At 39.8% G+C, this 15,283-nt stretch overlaps 1 protein-coding gene and 1 long non-coding RNA gene across 3 annotated transcripts in view; one reads left to right on the top strand and one right to left on the bottom strand.

The window, feature by feature from the left end:
• The window catches only part of rapgef5a (Rap guanine nucleotide exchange factor (GEF) 5a), a 56,963-nt gene extending 45,529 nt beyond the window's left edge, over positions 1–11,434 (bottom strand). The window contains exon 1 of one of the 2 annotated variants that reach the window (XM_080296113.1): positions 11,108–11,434. In XM_080296113.1, the coding sequence (XP_080152239.1) occupies positions 11,108–11,251 (144 nt within the window). In that variant the 5' untranslated portion in view covers positions 11,252–11,434. The remainder of the gene's footprint in view (positions 1–11,107) is intronic. The other variant, XM_026155512.2, reaches the window with a different exon arrangement.
• On the top strand, positions 11,376–15,027 carry LOC145423512 (uncharacterized). Its single transcript, XR_013904567.1, has 2 exons — positions 11,376–11,508; positions 13,314–15,027. It is a non-coding gene; the product is annotated as an uncharacterized LOC145423512 (long non-coding RNA).
• The last annotated feature ends 256 nt before the right edge of the window (positions 15,028–15,283 follow it).

The raw sequence follows: 15,283 nt of genomic DNA, 5'->3' as shown, positions 1-15,283 counted from the left end.
CTGTGCAGGCCCTGATTTGTGGATTTGAATTCCTCAGCCCTCAGATATGATTGGCTGGCTTAGAAGCCATGAAGGCCCCAATATGCAAATTTGAATGCCTCAGGACACATATATGATTGGCTGGGAAACCGTGCAGGCCCTGATTTGAAAATTTGAATGTATGCATATGTATGCATATGTATGCATAAATACTACATTTAGTAGAAATACTATGTTTTAGCACAAATACTATAAAAAGCAGAAATACTATAATTTAGCAGAAATACTATATTAAGCACAAATCCTATAAAAAGCAGAAATAGGATGATTAAGCATAAACACTACATTTAGTAGAAATATTATGTTTGAGCAAAAATCCTATAAAAAGCAGAAATACTATATTAGGCACAAATCCCATAAAAAGCAGAAATAGTATGATTAAGCATAAATACTACATTTAGTAGAAATACTATTTTTTAGCACAAATAGTATAAAAAGCAGAAATACTGTAATTTAGCAGAAATACTATATTAGGCACAAATCTTATAAAATAGCAGAAACAGTATGATTTAGCACAATAGTAATAAGTTAAACAGAAAAATTGGAAAAGCAAAATGGACAGCTGAAAAAATGCTGAACATGCTGAGGGTCCCTCAAATATACTTGTTAAATGAAAAAATCAGCAAAAAAATGCACAGGGAGAGAGAAGTAAGTTTCTAGGTCAGCCTGGGAGCTGCTGAATTTGAATCCACCAATCAGAGAGCCTGTGTACTTTTTCCCGCCAAAACATGTGCCTCTTTTTACACACGCAGCACAGAGAGGCACAGGATTATTGCAGCCTATTTCTCATAGTGAGGACTCCCCTCAAACAAATGACCATAATTTCCAAACCGTAGGGGCTAGAGCGGTCATTCTTACACCGTTTTGTTCAGAAGAGATGGGGGAATCTTCCAGTGTTTACAATTTATCATTAAAATATGAATTATTAAAGATATTTGACTTCTAATGCACCATAACTGAGTAGAGCGAAGCAAAAACTGCCTTGACTTGCCCTCAAACAACGCTTTGTAACTCGAAATCTATTTGGAGTATCGATATCATTCTTACACCGTAAGAGACAGTAGGCTTTGGTGAACAATCATGGAAATTTTCAGGTCTCTGTGGAAATCCAACAAAAAGTTATGACGAGAGAAAAAAGTGCTTCATTTCCAGAGTTTTAAATCTGAAGAAATCTGAGCGAAGGACGAATTTCCTACCCTCAAACAAGTCCAACTCATTTCAGAACGGTAATAGGTGAGAAAGAAATTCTTGAATTGTGAGCGTCAGGAGTGTCTGAAGATATACCGGGACAAGCCTCATGTCTTAAAGTCGCTTCGTTAAGGAGATATGACGATTCGAATATGCCTCTCATTACGGAAATCCAGCGATGATTTTGAACAAACTCTCCATTGACTTTGTATGGAGAGTTTTCTGACCTTGTGTTGGTCTGAGGAGATTTGCCAAAATTCTATAAATCCCACAACAATGATAGTGACATTTTCTGAAAGCCAGCAAAAATACCTACGTTTTGATGTATAATTTGTGGAAGTTGAGTGAAAATTGAGCAAGTAGCAAGAAGTTGTTCGGACATGAAGTGAAAATTGCAAAACCTTCAGTGACACACTGGAAGCCAAGAGCATAGCAACCATAACAACGCATGTATTTTGTGAAAAATCACAATTGTGCAACTCAAAACTTTAAGAGGCATAAAAGCAAAATGGTAAAAGATTTGAAAAAGCTGAATCATACATGAATAGCCCAATAATTTGTGAACATTTTAAAGTTTGAATGGTTGTTCTAGGTGAAAGTATGAGGAAGTAGTTAAGTTTCAAAAACAAGCAAAATTTAGCAGAATTTTGGAAGTTTCCCATTCATTTCAATGGGACAAATTAAAGGAAAAAAGTGGAATATTTTAAAAAGTATAATAGCAAAAAATAGCAAAAGTCATAGCGATCATTAGCAGAAATAGCAGAATAGTTTAAAATTTGAACGGTGAAAATCGGCTGAAAATTGTGGAAGTAGTTAAGTGCCAAAAAGTGTACGGAAGCAACTGGAATAATAAAGTAGAATAAAGAATAAAGAGAAACAGGAACTCAATAGTGTGGATGCTTAAAGCATCCACACAATAAAGAGAAACAGGAACTCAATAGTGTGGATGCTTAAAGCATCCACACAATTAGGTATTTGCCACTTCAAATAGAGCAAAGGTGTTACTAATAATGTGAATGATGCCTTCATTATACTCAAGTCCCACTAAGTCATGACTTTGTCATAGTGTAAAAGCAACTCGAGGTAACTATTGCTCTGAAGGGGCACTATGTAAAGTACTGTGTAGTCTTCAGTTACCCTCATTTCTTTACATTTTGCTAGATAAAAATACATGACAGAAATAGATGCAGTGATTTATCAAAACGTGTGCATACAGAGAAATACAGTACACTACAGTTCTAACAAGCTTGAAAAATCAATATTTGGTATGGCCACCTTTATCCTTCAATACAGCCTGAGTCTTCAGGGATAGCTCAGTAGAAAGACATTCAAAGCTGCTCTTTGGATTTTTTCTGCCCTTTGTTCTGTTCTCTGTCAACATGATCCCACACTGCTTCAGCAGCACTGTTCAGGCTCCGGAGAGGCCAATCCACAACTGATTTTGATTTCTGTGTTGCACTGTGTGCTTTTCTATCCAGGTATGCAAAACCTTACGGCACTTTTCTGCTTTCATACCTCAAACTATTTTGACACGATCCCCACCACCACTGGCTAAAACACAGCTCTAAACTATCGCAGAGCTCCCTTGTTACAGATGGCTGTAGACACAAACTCTCTCCTGACCACCTCCATACACAGTTAAGATGATTTGAACCAGAAACTTCAAATTCGTCACCCTATATGACCTGTTGCCATCTGTTAAATCCAGTGCTTGTGTAACAGGACAAAATGAATGCAAAAATACAGGAGAGCATTAAAGCAAAACCTGCTGTCTGTGTTGGATTTTTGAAAGCTTATTTTCCAGTACACAAAGGTCCTGTAAGTGGACACTATATTACCATGTCATGCAAAAATACCCAGCTTAAACAGTTTTGATGAGAAGAATTCATTTGGCTAGTTATTGCATTTTGTTCCATCAGGAAATTGCATGGTGGATTAAAATCTGACTGCACTCTTCTGCATTCACTTCCCTCAGTTTCACTCAACTGTGGTACCCCTCTCCTAATCTCCACTGTTAGTAAAACTGAATAGAGACACATCCCATATAAATATTATAGTTGCTGCCAGACACAATTTATAAAGATTTTCTTTCAAATTTAACAATAACAATTTTTCTTCTAGTGGTTTAAAAAAAATAGGACAATTTAGCATCATTATCAGTTGATCTGGGGTAAGAAAATATCACATACTAGTATTTGCTTTTAAAATGCTTTGGTAGTACTCTCGAGATAAAACAGAAACTGCAGGGTTGTATTAGAATGACAATCACGTTGCCATCATTCATTAAAAAGAGACAGATAAGAACCTTCTGCAACATGAGTGCAACTGGTCTGGGAGCTCAGTCAGTGAAGCAGGATCACTGACAGAGTTGTGGGTTTGACTCTCAGCAGAAACCTCTGCAGTGAACTGAGCAACTGCAGGCAGTCGTTGCTGCCCTTAGCTTCTCGCTGGCTGGCGATACCAAACCACCAGATGAAACCAGAGCGATTCAGAAACATTACCTGATCAAATGAAAAGCACCTAACTGTGGCAGACAGATCTAGATGAAGAAATACAAATGTGATGATGTGCAAGACGAGGAAGAAAAGAGGAAGGCTGAACAATTGACATCAGTCTGAAAGTATGAGAGTATGACAGATGGAGAGGAAAAGAGATGAGGCAGTGAGAGACGGAGAGATCGTTTTAATTATAATTGTGAACGAGTGGTAGAGGGAACAAGACAGAGAGGGAGAGAAATGCTTGGCTGTGGCTTTGAGTTGCAAGAAAATGAAATAGAGTGGTGATTAGTGAGATGTGGAGCTGCGTATGTGTGTGTGTGAGATCCTCATTTGAGCGATGATACTGTCTGTGATGTCACAGGCTCGCACACACATACAGACACACTCAGGGCTACAGTGTATGACTGCACTTCTTTTTAATGCAAGTTACAAAACACTTGCTTACTTTTCATTATAGAAATAGATTCACTTTCTGAGATATATGCTTCTTTGCTTATTTAATGAGAGTCTGATGGGAAGATCAATACCACTCCTACTCATGGCATTAAGTTTAAAACTAAAGCCAGAAGCTGGTTGGATTACCTAAGACCAAAAACGATACCAGGGGAAATACATAGTTTGCATCTCTCTAAAGGTGACAGGGTTCAGAAAATTAATCATAACCTCAGGGGTTGAAAAAGAACTAACAGAAAAATGAAGGAAGTCAGCTATAGCGTGCCGCTCGTACAGTTCGACTGCACAATTTGACAGCAGAAACATAAACACTTAACCCTGATCCAAAAATGCTTTTGGTATCTAGAAATCAGACAAACTCTATGAGGAAGCACTTCGCAAGAGCGGGAAGGAAAAACGTCCTTTTAACAGGAAGAAAACTCCAGCAGAACCAGGCTTTAAGAAGGGGCAGCAATCTGCTGCGACCAGTTGGGGGTGATGTGTCGTACAAACACATAGTGATGAAAAGAAGTGAGTGTAGAAAAAAAACATTCGATGTATCATGGGAAGCCCCCAGCAGCCGAGACCTATTGGAGCATAACTACGGGTGGATTCAGGGTCAACTGATTCAGCCCTAACTATAAGCTTTATTAAAAAGGAAACTTGGCAAAATTTGCATCCCATTTACCCTAAGAGTGAGTTTTTACTTCATCTTGCTAACCAAGTTAGCTGCCTGTGGAGGTCTCAGTTGTGTCATGAAATATTTTTCGAGTTTAGGCCACACATTACGCGTTAGAAGTGGTAGATGGCAAACCACTTTAAAGGTCTACACATTAATCGGTTTGTCCATTTTTTATCTCCCCTTATGCAAATATACTGATCTCTGGTCCAAAAGCAGTTTTTCCCCTTCAAAATAAAATGTGAGGTTTGAGTATTCGTTTGATCTGCTCTGTCATTATTTTCAGTAAAACGTTGTTTGCTCTGAAATATGTCAGGTCATTGTGGACATATTCCTTTACATTAGTAAGCAACAGAGCTTCTTTCCTGTATTTGTGCACTGTTTGGACTGGGGATCAAGTAGAGCACACCAGCCAGCCAAGCGCACAGACAAAATAAATTGTTTCTGTGTCTCTGTAGCTATCTTGTTCTGACTTTCTTTTGTCCTGGTCCTTGTATCTTCTCTCTCCATCTCTGTTTCTCCTCATCTGGTGAATACAGATCTCTCACGAAGTCTTTGTTTCTTCTACCATCATCTCTTCTCACAAACATACTTCAGACACATACCAGCATCAGAGGTGTTTCATTCATACTGTTTCACACAAAAAGAAAACTGCCTGCTATGTTCTTGTCTCTTTGTCTGTGCTTCAATTTGTATTTCAAACAAGTACAATATGTTGCCATGTTGTATCCTATAACAGAGAAGAGAAGAGAAGATGAATGAAAGCTATAAAGAGAGAGCACATGCTGACACGCTTATCTGTGTGATGACTTCAAAGTGTGTATACAGCAAGAGAGAGGAGAGAGAGCGAGGTCATTATCTGCAAGAAATGGATTACTCAGATTAGATTGCTGAGCACAGTGAAGAGCTGTAGCACAGTATGCTTGGCAAACCCTCCTCTCTCTCTCTCTCTCACACACACACACACACACTAAGCTCCTGTCGACTCCTCAACACATCTGTCATACAAGCAAGTCAAAATAAAGACATCAAAGAAGCTATAGCTCAATAGACACATATAAATACCCAAGCACACAAAGGCACAGTTAATCTGTTAAGAAACCTATCCAACAGCCCACGCCCTTCTGCAGGCACATGACCTTTGGCTTAAACGCATTCAGTTAGTCTTTATTTGTTTCTGTCATCTAAGAACAGAAAATAAAACAGTCTTGAGTTAGTTGCCTGATCAAAAATCTCCAATTTCTTCTTATTTTGAAGGTTTCCTGCGAGTATTTACACTCTTATAACTTAGGTTTTCCCTGTATCTGTGCATAATCTCTGAGATGTTTCTACACTTTTAATGGATTTAGAAAGGCGTCACATTGGCGTGAGGTTTAAAGAACTGACTGCTCAGACACAAGAAGGAGTTGAAGCGCAGATCTGTCCGAGGGCATCCCTAATTCTTAAATACAAGAAACGTGGATACACCAGAACCCTTTCACGGTCAAACTGAGCAATCGGGGGAGAAGGGCTTTCGTAAGAGAGATGACCAATACCCTGATGGAGAATGGCTGAGCTCCAGAGATCATGTGTGGATAGAGGAGAAACGTCCAGAAGGGCAACAATCACTGCTGCACTCCATCAATCAGTCTGAGCTTTATGGCAGAGCAGCCTCTCCACAGTGGACCATGTAGAAAAAACCTGCATGGAGTCTGCATAAAAATACCTAAAGGACTGTCAGACATTTTCTCTTTAAAATACACAGTTATATCAAAATCTACTTCACCTTGCAGTAAAAGTGTTTTGAACATAGATTTATGGAAGAAAATTTAATTCACTCAGTTTTTAGCATGAGGCTGCAAAGTCTGGAACTGAATACTAGCTGGATTTGATGTAGCCCTCTGAAACCATTACCAGACCATCTGGTGATGTAGACTGCTGTTTTCTAACATTTTTTAAAAAAAAATTAAAGCTATTACTTTGCTGAATTAAGAAAGTATTGTGTGACATTTGAATCCCAAAATAATTTTGGAAATTAACAGAGCTGCAGGGCTGCAATTTTTTGTACTTTGTTTTGTCAACATAATCATTATTTGGGGTAAATACCCCTTGCGTAACATCACATATGTTCATTGCACCTAACAATTCTATGTCAAATGCTCCAAAAGTGGTAACAAAAAACATAAACGTTGGATATAACATTAGTATGTTTCTCAGTTTGTGGCCATTAAGAGCCTCTCTACTCCTCGGTTGTCTTTCATCTTACTTACATTAAGGTAGGATGCCTTATGGAAGGGAAATATGGCTGGAAGACATAGAACACAACACAAGCCACTATTTTTGTGCATATTAAAGCAGAAATGAGATCATCCTCTGAGAAATATCACCAGCTTTCCTCTAAGACAGTGATCATAAAGTCAGATAGCTCGCATTAAGAGTGCTTAAGGTTTCATAATCTCATCTTACCGCCTAAAGCAGAATGCTGTATATTTGACTTCAGTTTGCAGAAGAAAATGTTGAATGTTTAAGTTCAAGTTTGAATCAACACAAAGGCTTAACTTTTCAAATTGTTGTTATAGCAATTGTATTATAAAACACACCTTTATAAGTACCATTTAGATATGAAAACTTGGTATTGTGTGGGGGCAGCAGTATAATTTCCAGCATGTAATCTATCATAAACTCATTAGCAGCGAGGCTAAAAGCTGCAACCACAAAACCACAGAACAAAGCAAAAAAAAAAAAAACACAAGAGTGCACAAGATTATTTCTCCAAATATGCCACTCCACATTTGTTTTTTCAAAACACCTCCTCCATCTTTAACTCTTTCCTCATAAACAACATCTAACAACCTCCCAAATTTGGTTTGATGACCATTAGAATATTTTACGAGTTTTTCCGAGCATAGCTTCAAATTGGCAGAGGCTAAGCTCACTAACTCCTCATGCACACTCAGTCATTTTGTTCTGTAAGTTTCCGTGAAATATGACAGAAACCGCTCAGTTCAGAAAAGAGCTTCAAGGGTTACTCCTAGTAGTCCTTCAAAGGGGGTAAAGAGTTAGCATGCATAATTCCTTGGCTGTCTTTAAGAATGCAAACACATGGAAATGCAAGAATCAGGCAATACAAAGCACTCCTGCTAATGTAACGCAAAGTCTCTGCACCTCTTCAATTATGGCAGAAAATTCTATATTACCGTACAAAATTACTGACATCAATACACAGAATCTGGCTCAAGGGAAACTAACAGTTGACAGTTTTTCTTATTACTGTTGGCAGCATTGCCTTTTAGGTATGTTCAACACGCACAGAGGGCGAGCCGGGGGGAGTCCCAGCACCCCACATGCCACTTTCAGTAAATACAATCACGGAAGAGGCTGTTGTTAAAAGGATATGAAGCACTTAATTGGGATTATTTTGGTTTCAAACCAGGAGAAACGTTAAGCCAAAGGACGTGAATGTAGCTTCAGATAACGGATGCCGCTGCCTGCAGACTCTACATGAACAAGTCAGCAGAGACAATACATGCTATTAAATGATCAGGGTGCAGAACCACACATGCAGTTGTTGGTCTAGTTCCATGCTTTTTGAACCGATGTTGCTTTTAAGCATGGGTTGAATGCCTGAAACACTACAGAAGGCTTGATTGTGTGAAAGGCAGAAATCATTGCAGCATTCATTATATTTTACTAAAGAACACAGATTATTACATTTGATAAACAAACTCAACATGACCAAGACAAAAATTAAATGGCAATCGACTTGCCAAATTGCAATTAGCCACTCGCCAAACTCTATTGAAAAACTACAATGCACTGTGGTTACTGACTTTTCAACTGCCCTTAAAGGGTTAGCAAATCTCCCTGCACCTGTCACATCGCAGCCAATAAAGGAGTAATAATTGAATACAAGAGCAAGTCACAACAGACTACAATGCAGGACAGGATTTTTCAAGGTGAGGCTGCTGCAGGCTGCAACTTTAGGCGACAGATGCCTCCGTACAGGACAACCATTTCAATTCACTTTATGAGCTGTCACCAAACATTAAAGAATCAGATAATGTGAAAAAAAAAAACACTCACGCAGGATACTGAGGACTTATGAATGCCTTCAGATACACGTATTAAAAAGTAAAATATCTCAAGACATGTGCATCTTGTGGGAGGGTACCAGAAAACTCTCCAGTGTTAATGACCAATCACCAATTAACAAGCTTTTGTTGAATCCAGATGAGCAGTTGCATTCTCTGCAAAGCAATCTTAAAACTCTCAGTTAAGCTAACTTTAAAAATCTCAGATAAAACCACAACTCTTATATGTAAAATATATATCCACAGGCTACACCAAAGCACTGAAATATATGGGCTGTGACTCCGAGAGACTAAGTCAGCAAAGTAGCCGATGCGTTCCCAGGAAGGAGATTGTTTACTTAAGCATGATTTTTGTTGGGCAAACAGTCAGAACTAAAGAAAAAGCATATATTTATATCAACGAAGACAGCAAGGGCTTTCTTTTTACTGTATGTGGTCAGATCATTCTTATTCCTATGTATCACCCACCTCTGAGCCACAAAATATGTTGTTGCATCTTTAGACAAGTGCCTCAGGTGCTGGTGCAGTGCAATGCAAAACAATCCCAGGAACCTCCCATCCAACAACTTTTTGATTTTTTTTTGTGCACATAAAAATAAAGTGTATTGTGGGTATGCCAGGTGAAGCAGAGGCGACTGAAAAGAGCCTGGTGAGGACCAGTCTGTGCAAAACACCCATACCTTTACACTACTTACCTATGCTTCATCACACTCACCCGCACAAACATAGAATGCTCACACCAAGATATCAGAAGAGAATGAAAGATTCTTCATCTACTCAAGCCTGCCATTATGTTCGCCTTCATGGGTACTGCACAAAAAGCATGGTTAATTCACAAAAGGAGGTAAATCCACCCTCTAATGCAGCCGTTCTCTGGTGGTTTTATAATAACATTCTTGAGTGGACTCACTTTAGTTGTCGTGTACAGCTGCTGATTTATTTTGACTGGAAAACGGGATCATACAAACAGGTAACAGGAGACTGAGTGGCCCCGATCAGTGGGTCATTCAAACATCAGTTAAAATGACCAGATGGAACATGACAAAGTGTTTATCTCTTTGGTCCTATGTGGCTTTAAACTACAAATGTTGCATATTTTTAACACGTCTGTCTCCAGTGGGACTGGAAGGAGTGGCACACAAGTCTCTGATCTCTAAGGAGGGAACTCAGAGACATATTTTTTTTCCTTTTTTCCCTCCTGGGTGCCACTGATGATGAAGATGAGCAGAACTGACACTTTGAGCAGCCATTTGGCTTGTCAGGTGTGTTAGTGCCACAGTTGGGCATATCAAGTCACAGTTACTGCTTAGCTGGCCAATCATGGAAAAAAAACAATTCAAAGATACATCAGATGGAAATTCTGATTTGATATATAAATATTAGGATAGCTTATTCGTCAAAGAACAGACCTGACTCAATCAGATGTTTAATCGTTTGACATTAGTTTGATAACCAATACATCGTTAAAGTTATTTACACAAACAAAAATGCAAGTAGGTGCTAGTCCAGACTTCTTTTTATGTCCTCCCATGAATGCTTTCTCTGTCTGATGCTGTTATCTCTGATTTCTGGGTGAGCAGGCACACAGTTAAACAGAAAAAATCATATGAATACATCACAGTGGACTCAGAACTTGTGATGGTCATTTCGTCATAATTATTTATTTTATTTCTCTACTGAAAAACAAAAACTACACTTACAGAACATTACTGTGCAATCAAAATAACTGTGTTATGTAGCAGTGAACCTACGCACATTCCTTTATATATGTGTGTATATATATATATATATATATATATATATATATATATATATATATATATATATATATATACACACATCTATAAACGTGTCTAATTTTTAGTGTATGTAAGTAGGTGTATCTAGTCAATATGGTGGAGGTGGTGTTGCCTTGACTACCAGAGTGTGAAGGTATGGTGTCCAACAGCAGTTCTGGTTATTATGGATGTAGCGTGCATACGCACGCGCGCGCACACACGTACACACACTGGGTGCCTCTGCGACAGCGCTGTTCACAGCAAAATACAAACACCTGAGTCGTGACAGGCTTACGAAACGGCTTCAGAGCCTTCACGGCGAGATGTCGGGACTGTTAAAAAAAATAAAACCCGTCCACCTTTCACCAGACATCAAACACGGAAGGACGGACAGTCAGACAGCGGTCGGTTTGAAGTACTCACGCTTTTCTTCCGCAGGTGAAGCCCGTGCTTCAGTAGTCCCGGCAGATCCCGGATTTTGTGTTTCAGCTGAGCTTGGTCTCTTGCGCTCCTGTTCCACCGCAAGCCCGCAAGTAAGCCGTCCTCTGCGGGCTCCGAGTCCTCCATGGTTCCTCTACTTCTCTCTGTCCTCGAGCCGCCTCTCTGCCTGCCTGCGCTCCCGGTGCCTACTATATCCTCAAAAGGTGCACCGCCGCCCGCGCCTGTTCGCCATTTCCCCCCGCCTCGCGCTCCCACTCAGCGACCTGCATCTGCAGCCGAACCGCGCGCAGCCTTAACGACCTACTCAATGTATTCCGCAGCACGCGACGCCGCTGCTCCACCCAATGGCTCGAGCGTCCTACTCTTCGGTAGGCTGCTGCCAGGTTCGTGTGTGTGTGTCTGTGTGTCTGTTGTCCGCGGGAGGGGGTGTCACAGGTGCAAACGAACATTGCATCACTTTCACCTCTCATCCTCCACCAGCCTGTCTACACCGGGGGAAATATTCACAGGGACTGGTGGAGCTGGCACCATAGTGTCACTGCTTATTTCTGTTAGAAGTTGAAAACTTGAAAGCTAATGACAGCAGTGTTTGGGGGAAGGGAGGGGGAAGAAGAAGAAGCAGACGGCACCCGGTAGGGCTACGTCACCACTTTACCTGGCTCAAATTTCCATAGGTAAACAAAGAGCCGCCACAGAGCGAACCTGTGTGGGTGTGCCTTTCGAGGTAGCTGACATTCAAGAGAGCATTTTCCTCATTTTAATCCATATTTTATTGACCTAACGTTTCAGCTTAACCTTTCTCAGAAGCACCTGTGTACCACTCTGTGCGAGAGGGGTACACCATGTAGCTTTGTTGTAAGTTTTTGCCTCATGATGTCTCTTATGTGGTTCGCCCTACCATAGAAGTCCATAATAGCAATTATTAGACTGAAAAACGAGATGGTGTTTGTGTATCACCGTTAATTACAGCATGCAACACATTAATAATGTCGCTTATTATTTTTGAATAATACATGACAAGCATTATAAATTCTCTTGTGAACAATCAAAAACTATTCGTCAGCAAGTGCCACACAAAAAACATTGCTAAATCAAATGGAAAGTTAGCTATTGTAAACTCAATCTTTGATCCAATTGAGCCCAGGATTAATTTATCCAGCTCAGACAGGTTCCCGCATATATGGCACAAATCTGGGTGCCACAGCGATTGCATGGCCCTGACTGTAAAGCATAGAGATAGAGTCTGATCATATGACGCTAAATGAATGGTAAAGATGTCAATTTATAGATGGACATGTGATAATAGCACCCAGAGTCTCCAGAAGTCTGATAGGAGAGGAACGGTGCAGTATAAGAGTGATTTAAACAAACCAATAGAATTACAGGAGAAACATCCATTCAAGGCATTTTTAAGTTAGATACAGAGACACTAAACAAAGAGAAGCTGAATAAATAGTGGTAGAACATTTTAAAACTGGTCTCCTCCAAGCCAAGGAGAATTAAGTATGTCATCAACAATAAAAGTAAACTAAAGTTTTATTCTTTTAAAAGAATAAAAGATTTGTAAAGTCTTCTGAGTTCCAGCTGCGGAGCTTGTGTTTCTGTTGGACTAAATCTAAGCAGTTAGTTTTTCATTTGGCTTTGAAGTGATATTGCATAAGTGGTGTGTATATTTCTGTTAAATGAACAACAACAAAAAGAGTTTGATGGAAAATTTCAAGAAGAAAGCACTAAAGAAATGCCCAAAAACTTCCATTCACCAGCCACTTTATTAGGTACATCTGTCAGTACCTCGTTGATGAAAATCTATTTAAAAAAAAAGAAATCAATGAATAAATCAATCACGTGTCAACAACTCAGTGCATTTAGTCATATAGATCTGGTCAATGTGACCTGCTGAAGTTCAAACTAAACATCAGAATGGGGAAGAAAGGTGATTTAAGTGACTTTGAATGTGGCATGGTTGTTAGTGCTAGACCGCCTGGTCTGAGTGTTCAGAAACTGCTGATCTGCTGGGATTTTCCCACATAGCCAACTCTAGTGTTTACGGAGAACAGTCTGAAAAAGAAAAAATAGCCAGTGAGCAGCAAAAGATGTCTTTCTGATACCAGAGGTCAACAGAGAATAGCCAGACTGCTTTGAGCTGATAAGGCAACAATAACTCATATAATCTCTTGTTACAACCAAGGTATGCAAAAGAGCATCTCTGAACGCACAACATGTTGAACCTTGAAGCAGATGGGCTACAGCACCAGAGGAGCACAGCAGGTGCCAATCCTGTCAGCTAAAAACAGGAAGCCGAGACTACAATTCACAGGAGCTCACATAAACTGGACAGTAGAAGACTGGAAAAACATTGTCAATCGGATCAGATTTCTGCTGTAACATTCAGATTGTGGGATCAGATTTTGGTGTAAACATCATGAAGGCATGGATCAGTCCTGCTTTGTGTCAATGGTTCAGGCTGGTGATACTGATGTAATGGTGTGGGGGATATTTTCTTGCGCCCATCTGGCACAGTGTTAACTGAGTACTGTTGCTGACCATGTCCACCTCTTTATAACCACAGCGTACCCATCTTTTGAAGTGATGCCACAAAGTTCAGATCATCTTGAACATGACAATGAACTCATTGTACTCAAATGGCATCCGAAGTCACCAGATCTCAATACAGTAGAGTATCCTTGAGATCTGGTGACTGTGGAAAATTCACATTATGGATGTGCAGAGGCTGTTTTACTGTTGAGGTCTTAATAGACAAACATTGTGAGCTGTAGCGACACTCACCCCATATTATCCCGATGAGTTACTGCTTGTTATTACATAGTTTTACCAGGAGAGAGCACCAATGAGTTATACGTTCAAATGTGAACATGATAATCACTGTTCTTTACAGTTTGTTTGTTAGTTTTTTGTGTGTCATTTGGCTCCAAAAACAAAGAGCATGAGCCAGTAGACTTATATCAACCGGATGCCATTGTAACAATAATGGGCTCAGCAATCCACCAATCAAGAGGGTGAACACTACACTGAGTCTATGACCTAACCCAGGAGGTTGCAACATTAGCTGCTGCTCTGAGGGTCACAGACTCTTACCAAAATCCAGATTAAAGAAATATCCGGCCTGCTTCTGGATTAAACAGGATTTTGACACATTTCCGGAACTGCTGGAACAGTACGATTTCAGATCCAAGGAATGAATGAAAGATCTCTCGCTCTCTTTGTTTCTATAACATTTTATTATGCTTATTTATTTTCTTTTATACATACATAAATACACACACATGATCTACAATCAGGAAAAGATCGGCAGTTCGCGACTGGGAGGAGACACAAACCCAAACTTGGGGGATGGTTGCATCAGGAAGGACATCCAGCATAAAACCTGTGCCAAATCAGTCAAGCGGATCCATCCACTGTGGTGACCCCTTGGGAAATAAGTAAGCAGGTGACAGTACCTTCTAGTACTGTAATAGACTATGAATTGTAAGGCGTATTAATCTCTGAAGAAAATATGTTTGGCTCTGTGGCATGCACATGAGAAACAAAGCCTGGGGCTTGGCCTGCACAGGAGCGCAGTGGCCTAAGCAACAAGGCTGTAATACCCTCTGTAATGTATTCAACACATTTTAAAATTCATTGGTATTATATGGGGCAATAAAGCTTTTCTTATTCATAATTCCAGCAGTAAAATATTGTTTGCTGTCCACTTGCATCATAATAAGAAGGATGTGTTTTTGCTACTTGCACTACACACCATGCATTTCTTTCTGGATATTCTTTGTGGGTTTATGAGTCATGGGGGAAAAGAGTAAATTCACTATATGTATTTAAAAAGTGCAGCCTTCTCGGGAAGTTGTTTAATGTTCAATGACCTGATTAAAAAATTCAACTGAACATGACATGAAAGAGAATGAATTTATTAATACAGCAGATAGGAGAGGATCTGAGCCCGATGCTCCACACGACATAAAGCCAAGCAGAGTTCAGCTCGAGTGCTGCGGCTTCAGTTGTACAACTCAGATGTTGAGGCTGCTTCTTGATAGAACGTGTAATCTGGGATAATTGGCCCCTTTCTGGGACTCAGATTATACCACCACCATGGCTGTTAGAGGTAATGGGACAGTGTATAATGTTTGGCAGCTGAATAGCACACAC

Source organism: Astatotilapia calliptera, chromosome 22 (genome assembly GCF_964374335.1).
Source record: "Astatotilapia calliptera chromosome 22, fAstCal68.1, whole genome shotgun sequence".
NCBI classification, from domain to species: domain Eukaryota; kingdom Metazoa; phylum Chordata; class Actinopteri; order Cichliformes; family Cichlidae; genus Astatotilapia; species Astatotilapia calliptera.
Note: the sequence above shows the minus strand (reverse complement) of the source record. Positions and strands in the feature narration are given on the sequence as shown.